General features: G+C 39.2%; 1 protein-coding gene across 1 annotated transcript in view; it reads right to left on the minus strand.

Annotated features, from left to right (window-relative positions):
- Positions 1 to 21,521, minus strand: part of DNAJC13 (DnaJ heat shock protein family (Hsp40) member C13) — a 66,452-nt gene that overhangs the window by 40,235 nt on the left and 4,696 nt on the right. Inside the window, exons 2-18 of the mRNA XM_056857229.1 lie at positions 16,904 to 16,984; positions 15,903 to 15,978; positions 14,028 to 14,177; positions 12,913 to 12,954; positions 10,064 to 10,264; positions 9,457 to 9,663; positions 8,575 to 8,670; positions 8,135 to 8,226; positions 7,742 to 7,908; positions 7,446 to 7,525; positions 7,200 to 7,369; positions 4,595 to 4,694; positions 4,145 to 4,252; positions 3,035 to 3,190; positions 2,533 to 2,589; positions 1,152 to 1,273; positions 542 to 617 (exon numbers count right to left, since the gene is read on the minus strand). Coding sequence (XP_056713207.1) covers positions 542 to 617; positions 1,152 to 1,273; positions 2,533 to 2,589; positions 3,035 to 3,190; positions 4,145 to 4,252; positions 4,595 to 4,694; positions 7,200 to 7,369; positions 7,446 to 7,525; positions 7,742 to 7,908; positions 8,135 to 8,226; positions 8,575 to 8,670; positions 9,457 to 9,663; positions 10,064 to 10,264; positions 12,913 to 12,954; positions 14,028 to 14,177; positions 15,903 to 15,978; positions 16,904 to 16,971 — 1,968 coding nt within the window. The 5' untranslated portion in view covers positions 16,972 to 16,984. The remainder of the gene's footprint in view (positions 1 to 541; positions 618 to 1,151; positions 1,274 to 2,532; positions 2,590 to 3,034; positions 3,191 to 4,144; positions 4,253 to 4,594; positions 4,695 to 7,199; positions 7,370 to 7,445; positions 7,526 to 7,741; positions 7,909 to 8,134; positions 8,227 to 8,574; positions 8,671 to 9,456; positions 9,664 to 10,063; positions 10,265 to 12,912; positions 12,955 to 14,027; positions 14,178 to 15,902; positions 15,979 to 16,903; positions 16,985 to 21,521) is intronic.

Below are 21,521 nucleotides of genomic sequence, written 5' to 3' on the forward strand. Positions count from 1 at the left end.
AGATAAAAGGGTTTTTTTCTCCTGTTGTATCTGAAGAAGTGGGCTCTGTCTCGCGAAAGCTTGCACTGAAATAAATACTGCTAGTCTTTAAGGTACCACCGGACTTCTTGTTTTGCTGAATTATTTGCACAGTTCTTCAGACCCAGGCCCAGATAATCAGATCTTATCTATGCTTCACTATAAAATACCAGATAATCAGATCTTATCTATGCTTTGCTATAAAATACAAGGATCTACAAGTATTCAGAAGCACCTCCATTCTGAAAAGACACCCAACCAATGACAGCCTCTCTTGAAACTTGTGAACTGGCTTCTGACGGTGCAAAGAGCTATGATTTGGGGGGGGGGAGTCCTCTTTAGATCCCACCACAGTCCTCAGCGATATCAGATTCTTCTATAAGCACAATAAGTGTAACATTCAACTCAGATGTTTTCTTCAGCTATTAAAAAAATTGTTGTTTGAGGAGCAGTGTGAGGACCACTTGCAAAATATTATAAACGTATAATATTTGACCGACACTTAAAACAGAGTTTCTCTTACCAAAATACGCTTCAACAAATTCAGAGCAGTTGCATTTTCAGCTGTCCACAGGCCCACTAAATGTCTGCTTAGCTGTCTGAAAAGCAAACATTGAAAAACTGTTTCTTTGCCAGAGAACAAACGTTCTGTCCATTTCACAGCATTTTTTGTTCTGAGGTACTACTATTGCCCAGTTTGTAAAATGTTACAATCTAGCCCTAATTTACTTCGTATCTGTTTGACTTGTGACTGTTCTTTCCCAAAAATCAGTGTAAAGCTTAACACCATCCTTTTTTTTTTTAAGTAACCTTAATATCCATAGTAGTCCTTAGTCTTCTTTCTGTTGCTATTAACCCGAGACATTCATTTTCAGGGTTATTTACAATACTTTTGCCCCATGGACTTTATAGCTGCTACTTCTGTGTATGTCAATTTCATTTCAGGTACCGAATTCATAGTTGGGGAAAAACAAACTAGGAAAAAAGGAGCAATGTTTAGTCGCCACAAAACTCTCTTTAATGCTGTTTTAAGTGGGGTGAAGAAAAGTTCAAGAGGCTGCTCCAGGAAAAGGGGGACTTGGCCAAAAGGCAACATCCGGATATAAGTAAGTGGCATTTAGTTCCAGACTTACCTGTTCGTAAGCATCCTTTGATCTGTGCTAATTGTAAACATGGCAGTGTGTAAATGACGAGGCAAGGCACCTTCGCTGAGGGCAAGATCTTGCATTTTGGTTGCTATCTCTTTATCACCCTCCTTGGGAAACAGGGCAAGAAGATAACTATGAAAGAATCTTAGTTAAGTTATTGTGTCTTTACATTACAATACAAATCATTGAAGCAGTTGGAACGGGGGGGATGAGTCTTGCTTCTGTGCTTAAAGAAAAATATTCTACTGAATCACCTACTATTTGTCAAAGAGTTTCAGTTCCTGGAGTACTGTGTAATATTTCGCATTGTGCACAAGCTAATTCTGGACCATTTTCAGTGTAATATATTGCAGATAGGGCATCCACTTTAGTTCTAACACCAGCACCTTCTATTACTTTTTTATTTAGCATCAAGCCAAAATGCAAAGTTCTGTAAAATTTGAAAGACAGCTTACTGCTTTATTAATTTTAGTTTGTCCTCTACTACAAATGGTATCAGTTTGCAACCTTACCACCTCCGTCTGACAGAAGGGCATTTCTGAGGGATGAGAAACGGGGTGATTTCCGACGATTCCTCCCACTCACTACAGACCCCCGCTTTGCCCCCAATGCTGCTCTGGAGGCTCTGCTAAGCACCAAGGCTAAATGTTAGAGGGCTCAGTGGGCTGCAGCAGCAGGAGAGAAAGCAAAGTCCTGTTCAATTCATGGCTCTCACAGGATACGAGCCATTGTTACTAGTCTTCTTTTGGTTTTAATGGAAGTAATTTTCCACAGCGACTCTTTTGAGATGGATACTCCAGTCCCAAGAAGACAACCAGCATGGTGGAATGGTTAGAATTGTGTGACTCTGATCTGGGAGACCCAGGTTCCAATCCCCACTCTACTGCGGAGATTTCGGGGGGACCTTGGGAAAGCCTTGCCCAAGTTGTTGTGAGGATAAAATGGGGGAATGGAGAACCATGTATGCTCCTCCCTGAGCTCCTTGGAGAAAGGGTGGGATAGTAAATGTACTAGACAGATTTACTCAAAAGCTTGTCCCATTCACCTCAAATGAAGAACACAAACAAGAAAGTGTTTCAGATCAGAACGTTTAGTTATGAAGAGTACATCCACAGAACTCAAAGTACTTAGCAACCCATGCAAGAAAAAACTGGATTGAACTACAGCTTCACAGAAGTCAAATCAAGCTCATAGGTTTGCTTCATTCGAAAGAGTAGGCATGCAATTGTTGTACCAAAGAGAACATCAGAAATTGTTCTCAAAATTATTTCTCCAAACGTCTAGTTTGCACAAGTAGTTTGCAGCTCAAGCTGGCTACTCCCACTCTCATGAGAAGATATTACTACAGTTACACAATACGTCTTACCTCTATTATTGCCTTCATAACCAACCCAGCTCCTTTCACAATGGCCATGGAAGGGTGCTGTAAAACCAAGTGATATAGAAAGAAACCAGAATCTCACTATTTCCTAGTACAGCATCAACATCTCAGATGTGCAACAATATGAGAAATTCTCATCAAGAAGAGTGATCTAGAACTGCAGTTGCCATTCTGGCTATTAGAAACCGTTAAATGTGCCAACTGGTTTAGCGCTCATTTTAGAGTCTGGTCTTATTACAGACATCCATGACCCTCTAGAATAGGACCATACTGGAAAAAAATGTGGAAAGCTTGAATACAAATTTACTTTGTTGAATTACCTTTTCCAAGTTTATCAAAAGATACATGTAAATATATATATTAATTTTCCTTAGTCAACCCTTACACAAATATTACTTTAGTATGACATGTGTAGAATGCTTTCAGCCAAATACAGAATAAGAGGAATGATCTTTGCAAGCATCTTATTTCACATTACCAGTCTCACCTGAAAGAGTTTAAAGAGGGTCCTCCCATTAGATGCAACCATCTCAAGTAGCATATCAAATTGCTGCCCTTCTGTTGTCTCACTATACGGAGCACAGAGAGCAAAGGTAAGGAAATCCAAAAGTGAACTAATAACCAGGGCACCCGTTCCATGTTCCTGAAATTAAGAAGATTTGAGCATTTCAGGTGTAGAAATATTTGCAGATATAAGAAAAGCCATGCTGGATCAGACCAGGGCCCATCGAGTTCAGCAGCCTGTTCACAGTGGCCAACCAGGTGCCTCTAGGGAGCCCCCAAACAAGACAACTGCAGCAGCATTATCCTGCCTGTGTTCCACAGCACCTAATATAATAGCCATGCTCCTCTGATCCTGGAGAGAATAGGTATGCATCATGACTAGTATCCATTTTGATTAGTAGCCATGGATACCCCTCTCCTCCATAACACATCCGCTCCCCTCTTAAAGCCTTCCCAGTTGGCAGCCATAGAGTCTGTGTTCCTGTAACTGTTGATTTGAGTCATTAAGGGGATATCCACAATCTTTGCAAGACATTACCATTCTTTTTGTCATATTTAGCCACAGTGATAAGAAGGTAAACACTTGACAATCCACACACAAACATACACAAAGGTTACAAAGAAAATATCAACAGCAGGGTCAAAGGGCCACAGAATGCAGGGCAAGATGTATGCCTGATCCTTGTGAATGCAGGATTTCACAACTACACATATCCCCTACCAGGTTCCTGCCACTGTTGGCCCCTAGTTAGTTGCATTTCCAGCTACTTCTGCTGCTGCTCCTTCCTCAAGCCCAGTTTCTCATGCATAGGAACAGTTTTTCTGTTCATACAGATCCCTTGCATCTCATTGAAACTTTTGCTTCATACTGTCTTAATTTAAGTTTTCAAATGCCATTAAGCCAACAAAGCATTTACCATTTAAGGAATCATGTGACCAAATTCCATATCAATCACAAGCCAACTTAAGAGTGTAAGGAGATAAAACTGAAAATCCTTTAAAAAATCCCCCAAGTTATCTAAGGAGTCGTGTCTCACCCACCCCCCGATACACAAAACACCCTCAAGTATTCAAGTGATCTAAAAAGACTTGCCACATGGGAATTAAATTTCTCCAATAAGTTTTCCAGAAACTTCTTTGAAGAAAGAAGGGATGCTTTGTTTAGTTGCTCTTGCCTCAGGTCATAGTCATCGTGCATGGGCTATGGATAAAGAAAGCATTTAAATCAGAATGGTTTCAGGCCCTCAAATGATCTTTCGGAGCTTTTGGTTTATGAACACTGTAATGTAATAAGGTTATGGCTCTAGAAATAATAGAAGGAAGACTATGGTATAGAAACAATAGAAGGAAGACTGTGATAAAAATGAAAGGATTCAAAGGTCAAAGTGACAGTATCGTATGGGTAAAATACCATATATACAGAGGGTTGTGGTAAGATTGGTGGCAATTCTCACTCCCTTAAGGAAGCCAGTCATTAACTCATGAAGCTCATGACAAATGATAAAAATCCTACCGTAACATACTTGACAAATATAATACTTACACACATGAGGGCACAAAGCATATCAATGGAAGCATGAGTTACTCCACCGTTGTTCCTTTTAAGAGCCTTCACTACCTTCATTCCCAGGCGTTCCCGAAATCTTTTAAGAGAACACAGCAAAGCATTACACTAATACGAAAAGCAGCAAAATAACTAATATTGAACTTTACTCCAATGCTCTACCCCATGCAATGAGCAAACCACTGTTTGTGAACTGATTTTATATTAACTAAAAGTGATTTTATTAGCACTGACTGTATTATGATTGATGGATTGTAGTATGCTGGAAGCCGCTCTGAATTCTGTTTCAGCGGGGGATGGCAGGGTACAAATTGAATAAAATAAATAAGCAAGCAAGTAAAATGAACAAACCTTGAATTCCCAGGTTCATGCCTTCTATCCTTCCTCCCATCATGCACAGAGCCCTAATCAAAGGCTTCCTGGTTTAGGATGTCTCTTTAATTTGATGCAACATTAAACTAGTCCAATGGTACCATAAAGGCTAAAAAAAATTATTCTAGCAAAGTTCACTTCAGCAGATGCATTAAACATTCATGCATTAAACATTCATGCACTCCTCTGCAATCTAACCCCAACATTCCTGAATTTGGGAATGTTACACAGGGATTTTACCCCCCCTCCCCCGTAACTGGGATTCTAAAACAGGATTATACCATAGTTTAGAATCCTGATTATGGATTCTAAATTTGTTAAGGAGCCAAGCTTGGACATTTAAAAAACTGGGAGCAACACCTGAGTATTCCTAAAGCAGGACATTCATTTGTGGCTCTGATCACGAGAGGGAATACATGAAACCAAGGCTTTGAAGCTCATTCTCCTCTCCTCATAAATCATGATTTGCAACGTCTTAATGCAGACTGTTCCAATTTAAAATGTTTACTTCAGCCTGTCTGTTCATCTGAAAATAGCACATATTTGTTTAGACCATTTATATGCTGCCTCTTCAGAGACCTCTTGTGAACAGTAACCCTGAACTTTACAGTAAATCTATGTTAATTTACTTTCTAGTTTCAGATTTCAAAATAATTCACAGGGAGTTTAAAGATATGCTCGGCAGCTTTGGACAGCAAAAAATCAGGCCAAACTAAAGGCCTTCTTGCTTAATATACTACAGGTAAAAAAAAAAAAATCACCATTAAGAATAGTAGGGAAAAATGAAAGTATTATTCCTCAAGACTCACAGAACACAGTAAGATTTAACTTCTGGGTAAACGGCAAAGAAATCAGTTCCTACTTGTTCATGCACTTCTACAAAGAAACATGCACACAAGCAAGTTTGTGGATGCACACAAGCAAGTTGTGTAAAAGCCTCTCATACTTCACTGACGCTGCCATTAGGGTAAGCAATTTATTTTTAAAGTCTTTATTCAATAAAATAAACAACAACCAAAAACAAACAATCTTCATAGTTTAAAATATAATATATCTATGTAAACTTAAAAATTTAACAGATACAACTTATTCCAATATCCTCATGTATACTACCACACCAAATACACGGTTTAGTCCTCTGTAAAATAGCTAGACTATCATCACAGCACATTGTCCTTTCTCACCCTTGATTATAAGATTTTCCATTTTATTTACAGTTCGTAGCCAGTGTCTGGCAAAAGTCATTCTAGCAGTAGTTATCATGTGTAACCCCATACATGGTTTATCTTTAGTTAGTTTAGGGGCTAAATTTAACAAGAGTATCTCAGGTTTAGGGGTAAGCAATTTTTAATGCTTTTAATCTGACTGCATTTATTTCATTATCATTCAAATTCCCAGTGGTAAGGAAAACAAAGTACCCTACTTCATTCTGTTTACTCTTTATGTAGTTTGATTAGTTCTTCCCTCCTCTGTTCAAGGAGAGACTACAGCTCTTAGGCAGATTCATAAACCTCCAGTGGAAAAGAAGGAAAATCTGAATGCAGGCTCTAAAGCACCAGTTCCCCTTCTCTACAGTAATTAAACAATCCCTTTCCACTTATCCAGATCGTGAGGATTAGATGGCTTATTTTTCATACTGTGTTTTTAATTGTAAGCCACCTCTAGCAGGATTGTGAAGAAATATTAAACACAGAAATATTCTGAAGAAGAAGGTTGGTTTTTATATGTCGATTTTCTCTACCACTTAAGGAAGAATCAAACCAGCTTACAATCACCTTCCCTTCTCCTCCTCACAACAGACACCCTATGAAGTGGGTGGGGCTGAGAGAGCTCTAAGAGAGCTGTGACTAGCCCAAGGTCACCCAGCTGGCTTCATGGGGAGGAGTGGGGAAACAAACCCGGTTCACCAGATTAGAGTCCACTGCTCATGTGGAGGAGTGGAGAATCAAATCTGCTTCTCCAAATTAGAGTTCACCACACCAAACCACTGCTTTTAACCACTACACTGGCATAGTTAAATAAATAGTTAACCCCTGAATAAAGCACCTAAAGTAAATCCCTGAATAACGGATCAGCACCTCAGCATCTTGGCAACATTACAGGAGCCATTGTGAAGAATACAAGAGCTCAGAGAAAGCTCAGAAATAAAACAAACAGAATGCGCTATATGGATTGATTATTACAAAGCTGATGTCAAAAATAAAGTACCTACTTCAGAAGCTGAGTGAAAGCAAGAAACCCTGCTTTTGAAGCAACTAATCTCCTAACAGCTTGGAACTGGCTTTCAAGCTCTGCATTTGATGCTGCAATATCACCTTCTTGCGAGAGTAACGCTGTTATGGCATTATTTATTAATTTTTCTTTGTTTTCCGAAAACAGGCCCTGAAGAAGGAAAAGATATATTAACCTTGACCTCAACAACAGAACATTAAAGAATGAACAGAAGAATTTTACTTACATCTTGTGTTACTGCATGCAGAACTCCGCTGTATGAAATGTTAGCATTGAACCTAAAGACCGCATCTGCAAAGTTGCCATCTGTGATAGAAAAGTATTGGGAGGCAATATTATAGCAAATTCACACAGCACAAAGAGGGCTTTGTTTTTAAAATGCAATTGTAAACTGCAACATACTATATGCAACCTAGAATCATAGAGTTGGAAAGGGCCATAGAGGCCATCTAGTCCAACCTCCCCCACTTAATGCATTATCAGCCTAGAGCATCCCTGACAAGTGCTAAATAGAAGACTTACTTGGAGGTGCTGCCAAGAATCTTAGATGAAGACTTTCAACTTCCTCATCCACTGGCATACTTAACAGACCCCACCGCTGACCTTTGTCTGTTGGTGTCATTTTCACACAGACATCCCTATTACCAGAAGCTCTTACTCCATCCAGTAAACTGGCTAACAATGAATCCCTGGGTGGGGGAGAGAGAAAAACAGTTCCAATTACTTTTGTTGCCTGAATATTTTGATACTATGCTAAAGCACTATAGTTTTGAAGCTGAATAAAACTTAGCATGCTCACAAGCACATGTAAATATTATTCTAGGGAACACACATGAAGCTGCCTTATACTGAATCAGATCATAGGTCCATCAAGGTCAGTATTATCTAAGATTATCTAAGAACTTTTAACTATACCTCTCTGTTGAAGAATATTTTCGGATTTGTCCCTTGATAAACTCTATGGTAAAGAGCTGTGGATTTTCTGAATCACACACTAGTGCAAATACCTTGAAGAAGAAAAAAGAAGTCAAATTGGTGGCCATGCTACAGCTCTATTATTCTGTACCATTTTATATTTAAATTTCAGAAATTACAGGTTTGGATGTTACTTGCAACATCAAATTCAAATTTCAAATACTTTTATTGGCATAGTACAATTTACAGACTTGCAACATACTTTTGATTCCCCCGGGGGCCCTGGTGTTTGGTGCAAACCAAGACTTGTCATGAATCTCAAAACTATGCTTCAATTTTTAAAACCACAATATGTTGCTTAAACAAGAGTCACATTAGACATCGTATCCAAATTGTCACTTTTAATATTTTTGTGACCCAGACCAAAATTGCCCCCTTACCTCTCCTAAGGGTTTCAGAGTTGCAATGTTATATGTAGCAGGGTCACGTTCCACTAAGCAAGTTTCTGTAAGAGCCAATATCCTTCTCACCGGTTCCTTAAAAATGAAGAAAGTGCATTACATTCTAACTACTGGAGGCAACAGTACTTAGTTGAGGCAACTGCCCTCCATTAAAAGTCAATAGGATGAAGTCAAGTCAATGTTAGATACATTTGGGATATTATTGTAATTACAGCCTACTGCTGTTAGGTTAATTGGGAAAAAGCACAAAATTCTGGAGTATGGTAAATTTCCGAGCTGGAGCCAGACTAAATTTTACATCAGCAGAATCAAATTTTCCTGGCCTTCCCCCTCCCACTGACCTCCACAGAAAGCTGCACCTGGGGGATAAGAGTCCCTGAGGGAGGACATAAAGAAGGGGGGGGGGTTAGTTGCAGGAAAGGGGTATCAGTGGAAATTACTAATTTAGCCTGGGTCAGAAACTGCTTGCTTTGGGGCATCAAGGGCTGCTCTTCAAGGGCTGCTCTTCACAGAACTCATTTTTATGTTCTTTGGATTGTAGCCATTTGTTTGAGCATGTCTCACCTTGTGAACTATGTTTACATATCAACAAAATGTTTAGTGTATTTTAAAAACAAATTTCATGCATACTACAGATTTCTGTATTTCCTTTCATACATGCATTTAATATTCCTTTGCCAACTGTTCAGACTACAGCAGCATGCATACTTTTCCTGAACTACCATGTGGTAATATATTAACAGGAAACAACATTTAGGAATCAATTACTAAAAACTGAGAAAGGGTGAAGGAGAAAGACAACACAGGGTCTTTTCCTAAACTTTAACACACAAATCATGCATTTAAATTATTAGACCTTACCGAATGTCTAGGAGTTATCTTTTGCACCACAAACTCTGCTAAAGATGTGATAGATTCATCATTGCTGTATTTCCCAAAGCGAAGAGTCAAATACTGCTCAAATTCTAAAGGTTCTTTCCTGATCCTCAAGAGGATGCCAACATAATTACCAGCATGATCTATTGCGCTCTTGATAATTTCTTCCCTTTGCTCAGAAACAAATAAATGCTGCAAATTGCAACAGAATTCAATAAACTTTAGTACATAAACTTCTTTTAAATTTAAAAATTAATAATCTTGAATAGGTATTTGCAAACCAGTTATATAAAACTAGAGTAAATAGCATTAGTGAATGTAAATCAGTTCAAAAGACAAGTTTCTCTTTTTATAAATTTTCTAATACCCACCCACATGTTTGCTGAACAGGGTCAAAATATCTACCGTATAATAATATTTTACTGAGGGTACACTATTTTCTATTTCAGATATTTAAAAAAATATATAGAACTATTACTGATGCTAGATAATTTTCTGGTTTTGCCAAACTAATCAACAGTGTTTATAACATTCTGGGCAATTAGATACTAGATTCAGGGATAAGTGGTAACTATTCTGTAATGACACTTACTAGTCTACTAAATCCTCCATAAAGTATACAGAAACCTCCTGGATAATCGGAGAGATCAACAAATCCTTCAATATTTCTGTAGTCATAAGAACACAGAACTTTATTTGTGACTGGATTAATTTGGTCAAAGCCTCCAGGAGTCACTTCTAGAATTACAGGTTTTCTTGTATCACTCCAATGGTGCTTGTAACAGTTATATCTCTGTGGGGGGAAAGTAGCTGTTAGTTAGTTTGTTTTTTAAACCCCACTATCATACCTTTGCAGAACAGTTATTTACTACAAAAAACAAAAAATAAAATACATTGCCAAAACAGCATATCAGACATTTCATCATCCTTTTCACTGTCTAAAATAAACCTGTCAGCAGCTGTCAATTTATTATAAGTTAAGACCTCGTCACATGCTGTTATTTTTTCCCTAACCAGAACTTATCTAGAAAGAAATGATTAGGTAGATTGTTGTAGGATGATTCTGCTACTGAAATATATTCGTCCTGGAAAACCGTTGCTAGGTGTGGTTTCCCAGAACATGCCATGCTGTGAAACAGAACATGTGACAATCAATATAGCACAGTCTCATTCTCTGCTAAAATTTGCCAAACTCAAAGACCTCAGTCTAATATACCTCAAAGAGACAGCAATTAGACCTGTTCTGAAACAACCCTCTCTAAGCACCACTAGGTTGGAGAATTTCCGGCCAGTTGTCAATCTTTCATTCTTGGGCTAGGTGCTTGAGCAGGTTGTTGCTACTCAGCTCCAGGGGCTCTTGGAAGAGACTGATTTTCTGGACCTATTTCAATCTGGCTTCAGGTCAGGGTTTGGAACACAGTCTGCTGTGGTCACCTTGGCTGATGACCTCCACTGAGAACTAGACAGGAGGAATGTGATCTTGTTTGTTCTGCTGGATCTCTCAGCGGCCTTTGATACTATCAACCTTAGTATCCTACTGGACTGCCTCTCAGAACTGGGACTGGGGGGGCATAGTTATACAGTAGTTCGAGTCCTATCTGGGGAGGGGCATTTCAGATGGTGGTGATGGATTCCTGTTCTGCCCCATGGCTGCTGACCCATGTGGTTCTGCAGGGTTTGATCTTATCCCCCATGCTATTAAATATCTATGTGAAGCTGCTAGGAGGTCATAACAAGGTTGGGCTGTGGTGTTATCAATAAGTGGATAATACCCCTCTCTACCTTTCTTTCCCACCTAATTCCAAGGATGTTGGTGATGTTCAGAACTGGAACATCAGTCAGTAATGGGCTGGATGAGGGGCAACTTAATCCTGACAAGACAGATTTTCTCTAGGTTAGTGAAAAGGCAAACCTGGAACTTGAGATCTCTGTGGTCTTGGATGGGGTTATCCTTCCCACAAAAAGCCACATTCGAAGCTTGGGAATGCTACCAACACAGCAGTCACCTTTGAAAACCAGGTGGCAGTAATTATTCGGAGTGCTTTTTCCCAGCTTCAGCTGGTGCGTCAACTGTGTCTGTTCCTGGCTCAGTCAGATGTTAACTTCAGTGATTCATGTTTTAGTTACATCTAGACTGGACTACTGCAATGCAATCTACTTGCAGCTACCCCTGAAGATTGCTGCAGCTAATGCAGAATGTGGCAGCTAGACTGCTGGTCAGGGCCAGCTAGAAGAAGAAGAGATGGTTTTTATATGCCGACTTTCTTTACCACTTAAGGGAGACACAACAGACACCCTGTGTGGTAGGTGGGTGGGGCTGAGAGAGCCCTAACAGAGCTGTAACGTGCCCAAGGTCACCCAGCTAGCTTCATGTGGAAGAGTGGGGAAACAAATCCAGTTCACCAGATTAGCCTCCGCCGCTCATGTGGAGGAGTGGGGAATCAAACCCGGTTCTCCAGATCAGAGTCCACCGCTCCAAACCACTGCTCTTAACCACTACACCATGCTGGCTCTATTGGAAGCATATGAGCCCAATATTACAACAATTACACTGGCTACCAATCCACTCCCAAGCCCAATTAAAAGTGTTGGCTTTGATCTTTAATGCCCTACATGGCTTGGCACCAGGATATCTGAAGGACCGTCATCGCCTATATATTCCTGCTCGGGAATAAAGAGCACACAGAGGCCCTCCTGACTGTACCATCAATCAAATAAGCTAATTTGATGGGTACACAAGAAAGGGACTTTTCAGTGGCAGCCCCATGATTACAGAACAACCTCCCCAGAGAGGTACACCTGGCCTCCTCACTTTCAACCTTTAGGTTGTAGTTGAAGATGATTTTATTCAGGGCTGAATTTGTTTAAGCTTATTAGCAGTCCTGAATTATTTTAAATTTTGTTTTTTATGTTTTTAATGTATTTTATTCTACATTTTTTATCTATGTTGTAAGCTGCCTTGAGCTCCGTAAGGAAGAAACACAGCTAGTACATATTTATTATTATTTATTTATTTAAAACATGTAGCTTAACCCAAGCATGTGTACTTAAAAGTGAGAACAAGCAAGTTTTATGGGAGATACCCCAAGTAAGCTTGTATAAGTGGTAGAAGACTGCAACTGGAATCCTCCCATACTGTGATAGGGTCCTCCACCCTCAAAATGTCAATAACGTTATAGTTCTCCAAGAAAAGAGCAAGAAACAAAAAGGAAAACCATGTGTCCCTACTAACAAATATATATGGCTGAAGTCTGTTATGCCACTTAGAACGGAGGAAGGAATCACACACAATTTAACCTGGAAAAAGATTCTCTCTGTTGAGCTTAGTTTCTTTTGTAAGATCTTGAGCATGGAAGTGAAGTACCTTATTTTATTTCTCTGTACCAACTTCTAAATTAAAAATCAGGAAGACTTTTTAACTTGATGGTGAAAGATACTTGCCCTTCCAGTGATTTTTCCTTCAGCAAAATCAGTTCTGAATCTCTGGGGGAAGGAAAACAATTAACAGTAAATGGTTCAAAAATAGCATATGATAATTCAGATTAGTGACAGATAATTCAATCCAATGCTCATTTGAATACAGGAATTATGACTAGGATTGCCAGATCCCCACCAAGGGCAGGGGATCCCGTGCTTTGGGCCCCTCCTCACGGTGCCGTCCAGCTGGTGCCTTACCAGGCATAAAATGAGGCCTAAGCCTCAATGTTGCTGGCACAATGACATCACTTCCAGAAGTGATGTCATCGTGTCACCTACAACGGGGAAGACACTCTGGTATTTAGTAAGACTCTAAAATAAAACTCTAAGGTAAAAACAGCTTCTACCACAAAATTTTTGTCCAAATACCAGAGTGACTCCCTTGCCGGCGGTGACATGATGACGTCACTTCCAATAGTGATGTCACTGCACCGATGCCACTGATGCTTAGGCCTCATTTCAAGCCTGGTAAGGCCCAACCCAACCCCACTAGTTGCCAGGGGGACCTGGCAACCGTAATCATGACTTAGTTCAGATGAAATGTTCCCAAGCATCCAAACTGTGATTTGAAAGATGCCATGGATTCATACATTTTTTCAATACAAATATTAAAAAAAACTATGGTTTGCCTAGACCCGGAAGTTAGGGTATTGTAATGATTAAAGTGCCGAACAGAGGTGCAAACTCCCAGCCGTGAAATTTAATGGGTGACCTTGCACCAGCCACTCTCTCAGGCTAATGTGCACCACATGATTGTTGTGAGCATAAAATGGAGGGAGAAAAATCTTTGTACACCACCGTAGCCTCCTTGGAAGATTAATAAAGGGAAGATTAATAAAGAGAAAGGTAGAGAGGGACCTGGGAAGCAACTGAAGTGTGTGAGGGCATAAGGAAGAGCATAAGCATGAGGTTTGGACCCAAGCGAAGTCAACCACTTTATGGGAAGTTACCAGTAATTAAAAACGCACCATTTTAGTGCAACTGAGTAGGAAGTGAACATTTCACATTTCTACTGCAGCTGGCATTGCAGACCGCAAAACAAAAAATGTATTCAGGTCTTCAAATTAGTAGGTTCTTACCAGTGCTTCAGTAAGGAGTTCTGTTCTGTGCTCTGTAGAAAACTTAAGTGTTTCAGACTTTTTCCCACTTCCCTTACGAAATGTGAGATTGAATTCTGTTCCTTGCCCTCTTCCAACAGGACTGATGCTACAGATGTCCCCATAAGGCCACTGCACCAGAAGATCACATAGTCAAAAAAGATGCTGTTTAATGCCTATAAAACACTAATACCTTTAATCAACACAAATTGCTAAACACTCACACAATTCATGCAAAAACTGAGCAGCCTGTCTTGTTGCTAATGTAATCTTTAGTAGTGACCATGTTCCCTCCTATATTTAGAACATGTAAAGTATAGATATGACTAGCCTGGATAAGCTAAGGGCTTATGGGATCCTTCCTCTAAATTATGCTCATCAGTAAAACTATAGCGTGGGAAAACATCAAGCACCGACTCCAAGGCAGTCCAGAACTTTTAAGTAAACAGGTGTAGGAATTCTTCCCACAACACAAAGGATAGATAATTTAGATGCTGAAAAAGACCTATGACCCCAAATATCTGGAAAGCAGCTGAGGATGGAGAAGAAAAGAACTACTAGCCACAACTGTGCCACTCCAAATAGTGCCCTCCCTCTGCCATTTTAGACATCTGGAAACCTGGGTGTACCACCACATATCTAGTTGGCCCTGAGAATACATGGGAGGAGAGCAGCTTGCAAAGTTGGCTACTGAATATTCTAATGTTTATCGCTCCAAAAGAGCATTTCATTGAGCATAAAGTCACAATAGCACACACACAGGGAAGTAATAGCTCACTCTTCAGACTTCTAGATTCAGAGTCTGCAGCAAACATTTAATATACTGGAGCTATGATGGTTACAATCCAAGTGCCTGCCTACCAGATTCTAAATTTAAGATTCATATTTTTTATGCAGTTTTATCTGCCACCCCTGGTTCATCTAATTATTTCATGATGGGCTTCTGTTATTGGCAGTTGCCAAGTTTTTATCTCAGTCAATCAAGAAAAAAAATAACGAATTTCCTTATTATTTATCTAGATATCTGTTTTATATCTGTTATTATATATCTGTTTTATATATATAGTTCCTTTTTAATTTTTATTTTAGTGTGACATTGTTCAGGGTTGAATTGGCCATATGAACAGTATCATTAAAGTAAGATGGGCATCTGTTCTGTAGTCAGTTGTATCACTTGAAAAAATGATCAGTCATGAGAAACATGTTGTTCACGCAGATCAGAGATCTAAGGACTACATGTTTGTTATGAACATCACTGAAAAAATGATCAGTAATGAGAAACATTATGTTGGTCATGAAGATCAGAGAACTAAGGACTACGTTTTTGTTATGTTCACGCTCTTTCAGATTTTTATCTCTTCAATAACAATCAGTGCCAAGCAGAGATGTTAAGCAACATAGTAGGAGACAAAGGGATACAAAAATAATCTGCAAGGTTCAAGGAAACTGTTCAAGCAATATAAATGTGTTGTTTAATGCCGTAACTATTCTTCACTATTTAATCCCACTAATGTAAAACCCACTCTTGCACTCCAGATTCAATTCCCTGCTTACAAAAGACTTATAACTAATGCTGATTAAAAACCTTCATTTTGCCCATAAATGTGAACAAAAAGACTTGGAATGCACATGCTGGTACGCTCTTGGGAATTCAGCTATGTAACTAAATGGTAATTAACTCATAGTATATACCAAAGATGTTATCCAAATCCATCTTTTTTCACTGCTTCATGCCACTGACAAAAGTCCTCTGCTTATTCTGTCTAGCCAACACGATTTATTTCATAAGCTGATTTATTTTCAATTGGAAGACTATTTAACACTTCCCAAAAAGACTTCTATTATATATGACATTACCTGATTTGTAACTTCTAATGTGTTGGGATTGTACGTAGTGATGGCATGAGTTCCAACTGAAAAAACACGCTTATACCTAAAAATACACAAACACCAGGCAAGGATTTAGTTTAAATGCTTCCCCAAGACCTAACAAAAGACTCTATGATAATAGGTGATTTGTACACAAGACAGCTCACTCTCAAATAACTGGACTATGACCAAATATGCAAGTAATATTTTACTTTCTATATTTATTAGGGACACTATGAGATGGAAACTCATTTTCTGAGGGAACGTAAGAGAACATTTAGCGTGCTCAGCAATTAGAGCTTCAGATGAAGAAGAGTTGGTTTTTATACTCCACTTTTTCTCTTCCTTTAAGGAGTCTCAAAGCAGCTTACAATCGCCTTCCCTTCCCCTCCCCACAACAGACACCTTGCGAGGTAGGTGTGGCTGAGAGAGTTCAGACAGAACTGTGACTAGCCCACGGTCACCCAGTAGGCTCCATGTGGAGGAGTGGTGTCCGCCGCTCTTAACCACTATACCACACTGGCTCTCAGTACTGCTCATACATGCCATTTTGTGTTTTGCAGGTCATCATGATGACAAAACACACAACTTGAGAAGTATTTGAAACTGAAGTTGCTACCACCATTCTGGAAAGTGAAACAGAAAGATAGCACTGTGCTTACTGACAAAACTGTTCATACTGGAATCTGTTATTTAGGGTCTAGTTCACAAATGTATAAAAAGGGATCAGTAAACTGACCATTCATAAATGGTGAGTGCTTTACCTAAGCTAAGAACCCTTTTAAAGGATAACCACACATGAAGGCAGGCTATGTAGGTAATTCAGCATTGGTATCTTTGAGTAATCATAAAACAACTTGGGATGATTAAAGTATTCAAGTTCAAAACAATTTTAATAGATCAATTTTAAAACTGCTGGATATCAGGAACAGACGATAAAATGGTGCAATCAGCTCAAACTAGAAAATAGAATGAACCATGCTACTTACTTGCCCCTCCACGAATGCTTTGTTGTGTAGAAACAGGCCAAATCTTTATTTTCCCTAATTATATTCATTTTGTGCCAATGCCTGTAACAAAATATATTCATTAAATATTATTTACTTTAACAATTTCTGCTACTGAACATCAACACATTTGGTATACAGCACTAAATATGTAATGCAAACTATTTCTGAAGGGACCATTTGTTGCTCAAAAACATTCCAGGTTAAAATACATTTTAAATGGGAGACACCATCCTATCAATAACTGTCAGGAATGTTTTCATATCTCTTGATTTTGTATGACTTCTTTAGTAAAGAAATACTACTGCTGTAATTCACTAAGCTTCACAAAACTACCACAGCGGAATATTTAAAAGTTTTAGCCCCAAGGATTATTTAAAGGGACCACGCCACCTTTACTCAAGACAGCTGGTGCCGCCAATGACTTATGAAAACATTAGTAATTCAGTTACAGTTCAGAGAATTTCAAAGGCAGCTAGCAAATAAAAGCTAGTATCACCTATTAAAAAACACCAAAAATAAAACCAATGCAGCAAACATCAAAACAGCAACATAGGCACATACGAAACAGCTAAATGTTCAGGTGAGGAATTATATTAATTTCTATCCCACTTTATTCCCCAATGGGGACCCAAAGCAGGTTACATCATTCTCCTCTCCTCCATTTTACCCTCACAACAATGCTGCAAGATAGGTTAGGTTGAGAGATCGTGACTCCATGGCATGAGTAGGTATTCGAACCTGGGTCTCCCAGATCCTAGTCCAACAACCACTATACTAACACAGTGGTGGTCTTCAATGGCCTAACAGCTTAACTGAGAAGGTGCCAGGTTTCAGCCTCTACAGATGAGTGTCATAACTGCGGCACTTTCAGAAAAGAAGTGTGTATCTGGTTGCAATCCTCTTTGCCTCTAAAGATGAGGTCTTCTCTGGGATACCTTATTTCATAATCTTAATGGCCAGTAGGTATGGGAGAAGGTGGGCCTTTAGATACCCAGGCACAGGATGTATGGGACTTTGAAATCAACACTTTGAACTGCGCTGAAAACAAAACGGAAGCCAATGGTGGTTATCACTAGCAAGATAAACTATAACTAGGAAATTCTGGTCAGTGGTCCATTGGAGAGAAAGGTGGGGTATAAATGTAAATAAACTAACTAAATAATAATACTGATTAAAACCTCACCCCCAAATTCCTGGATGACCTCTCCCAATGGTCTCTTGTACGTAATGAATAGCAGGAGAGACCAAACAGAGTCCTGAACACCACCACAGCATAGATGCCACAGGGCAAATAATCCCCAGCAACATCTTTTAAGAAATAACATCTTTTAAGAGAGGGGAATCGAACCTGGTTCTCTAGATTAGAGTCCACTGCTCTTAACCACTACACCATGCTGGCTCTCTCTTAACCACTGCTCTTAACCACTACACCATGCTGGCTCTCTCTTAACCGCTGCTCTTAACCACACCACCACGCTGGCTCTCTCTTTGGCAGTTACACTAAGCGTAAGTTCTGACAAGTGTATATAACATGCTAATTATGCTAGAGCAGAAGGGAGGGGAGGAGAAAGGGGCATCCTCATATTTAGGAAAACAGTCTGTAAGGGACTTTTTTTGATACAGGAATGTCAGATGATTACTTCATAGAAGAGTGTTTTGTTTCCCCAACTTTTTCCTTCTGTAGCCACTCTCAAGTATCAGTTTTTCCACTTCTATCTTATCTCAATGTCAGCCAAGGCAAAACTATCACAAACCACCTAAGCAGCACAACTGACTTTTAACATGCTGTACTGTGCAACCGGCCAGTCAAGCTTTGCAGAATTATTTCATATGTATTTAGAGGAATACAATCTTAAATGGCTTAAATAAATCAATAAAAACAATGCCACCATAATTTTGTTTTTAAAATTAGAATGCTGCCACTGACATGCAGCTATCCCATAATGTTCTTATTACTAGTCCTCTTTCTTCCTTTAATCTGCTTGCAATTCTTAGCATCAGGTTTTCAAACTAAGTGGTCTTGTGTTGATAACAGTCAATTCTACACATTTTCCTTTTGATTTTTTAAATTGAAATCTGTTTGACAAATATCACAAGACCAGCTGTCATGCCTCAATACGTAAACATTCTGCTTCAACAAGTGATTATTTAATCTGCTTTAGTTTATATACATTTAAGCTGCACTCGTTTTAACAATTTGTAGACATAAATACAGGACTACAAGAACATCTGTGAGCATGTAGGGTACCTGTCATACCCCTCACGGTTTGCAAGCTGCACAAGATATGGGTATGATTATGCGTACAGAGTTTTATAAACCTTCCTTCACAAAGCAAAGTTATTTCATTTAACATTGCCTATGGCATTTTAGATATAATACAGGAGGTGGGGTATGCAAGCTATCTGGCCAAAGTGACCAAAACCCCCACAAGGTCTACTTGTGAAGATGCTGGTGTGTTGACAAAATGTGAGTGTGTGTGTGTGTGTGGGGGAGGGTTGTACTAGGTCAGACACACAAAGAACAAACTGAATTCCAGCAGTGATACCAGCACTTCAGGGGCTTGCCTCGATCCTTAGGGCAGAGAACTCACCTTGTGTGCTGACAGTAACGATCTGACATTGTGCTTTTCAGCACACATGCCTAGTTGATGCCTACCCCTGCTATACAGCATTGCAATCATTTTCAGCAGCGGTTTTTAAAATGGGTTCAGTGATCCCTACTTTCCACAGAAATTTGTTAGGGGATCAATAATGATAGACAACAAGAGCTTGGCCTCCTTTATCAATTTCCCTCTGCAATCTGCAGCCGCAGGCATGTTCGGTGTGTTCTAGATTACATTCTGTTTAGACTGGGTGGTAGTGATACCTAACAGGTACACAGCCAATGGTCTACTTAAAAACTGAGAATGTATCCTATAACATACCTTAGGGTTTTTTGCAGCATACTTGAGATCAATGGCAAAATGTATAAGGGCACGTTGACAAATGAGTTTAAGTGGAAGGGTTCTCCAAAATCTAAAATCTTATAGAATAAGGACTCATTTCTGAAGCAACATCTAATGCAATAACTTCTTTCTAACTGTAATGTCACACTAGAGCCTACCTCCTGCCTACAATTCCCACAGGTTTGTCTTAGTAAAAAATTATATTTTGCTATCCTATAATGGGGACGGGGGGAAACCCTCTAAAATCCTGGGAACTAATACATCAACAAAAGTTTGCCTTTGTTATCATAAGAAACAGAACAGCTACTGCAAACAACAGAAAAGATAATCACAAGATTTTCCTTGAGAAAGTTACCAGCATCTGCACCCTACCCAACCCATCACCTACCTTATTGTGTTATACTGTAAACCCTTAATGAAGGGACTACTTTGATATTATATGACCATACATGTATATGAGTGATTTATACCCTGTTACCAACACCAAGGTGTTAGAAAACATTGTGCTACAAGCAATATACCCTAACAAGCAAGATGTATAAAACAACAAAATAAAATAAATAGCACAACTGCCAGGTAAACAGCCTCACAGAAAATACAGTCTCAAATGAATTGTGGAATATCATTTGCAGATTCTATTAAGAAATTTCTATTCTATGTATGATCCTATATCTTTAACCAGAAACTCAGCTTTTAAATATTGCTATACTTTATAACGCCTTCCATTGCTAAAGTGTCATCTTGCACCTACAATACATATAATATACATGCTCAATCATGACCTAGTTCTACAGAAACCTACAGCTGCTAAAACTGTTCTAAAGACACTTGGGTAAAAGTTCTTGCAGTGCTATACAAGCAAGTTCTTTAGCAGTTCTTTTCCTTCCACATGTTCAACAGGTTGACAACCTTTTGCCCAAGTGGAAGAATATCTTAGCATTGAGCTGCACTATCCTCATGCATACCTTTCTAAGGTATAGTATATGCATATTTTTCTAAGGAAAGGTATAGTACAGGCTTTTTTTGAGAGAGATGCCTTCAACATGTGGAGCACCTTCGGATCCAACCCACTGCCATAAAATATAGTATATAGGGAAAAGAAGAAATGGCACATCACATTGCTATTGTTTTGCAAAAATAAAAAGGATATCTATTTAAATATGAACACTAGATACAAGGTTTGTTCCAATCTCCAAGCGCCTTCCATGTGTGTGTGTGTGTGCGTGTGTGTAAAGTGCCGTCAAGTCGAAGCCGACTTAAGGAGACATCTTTTGGGGTTTTCATGGCAAGAGACTAGCAGAGGTGGTTTGCCAGTGCCTTCCTCTGCACAGCAACCCTAGTATTCCTTGGAGGTCTCCCATCCAAATACTAACCAGGGCTGACCCTGCTTAGCTTCTGAGATCTGACGAGATCAGGCTAGCCTGGGCCATCCAGGTCAGGGCTAGCGCCTTCCATATTATCTGTTAAATGGAAGAACTGAGTTTTGCCTATGCACCTTCAACTTTAAATAAGGAGCTATAGCACCATTGTTACTGCATTGGTGAGAAATTAATGATATTTACTTTTCTTGCATTTTAAAATAACCCAAACTAACACATTGTTAGACGTTTTCTCATCCTATCGATTGTAATCACATTATATAATCCACCTTG

The sequence above is a fragment of the Euleptes europaea genome, chromosome 11, assembly GCF_029931775.1.
Source record: "Euleptes europaea isolate rEulEur1 chromosome 11, rEulEur1.hap1, whole genome shotgun sequence".
Lineage (NCBI taxonomy): Eukaryota > Metazoa > Chordata > Lepidosauria > Squamata > Sphaerodactylidae > Euleptes > Euleptes europaea.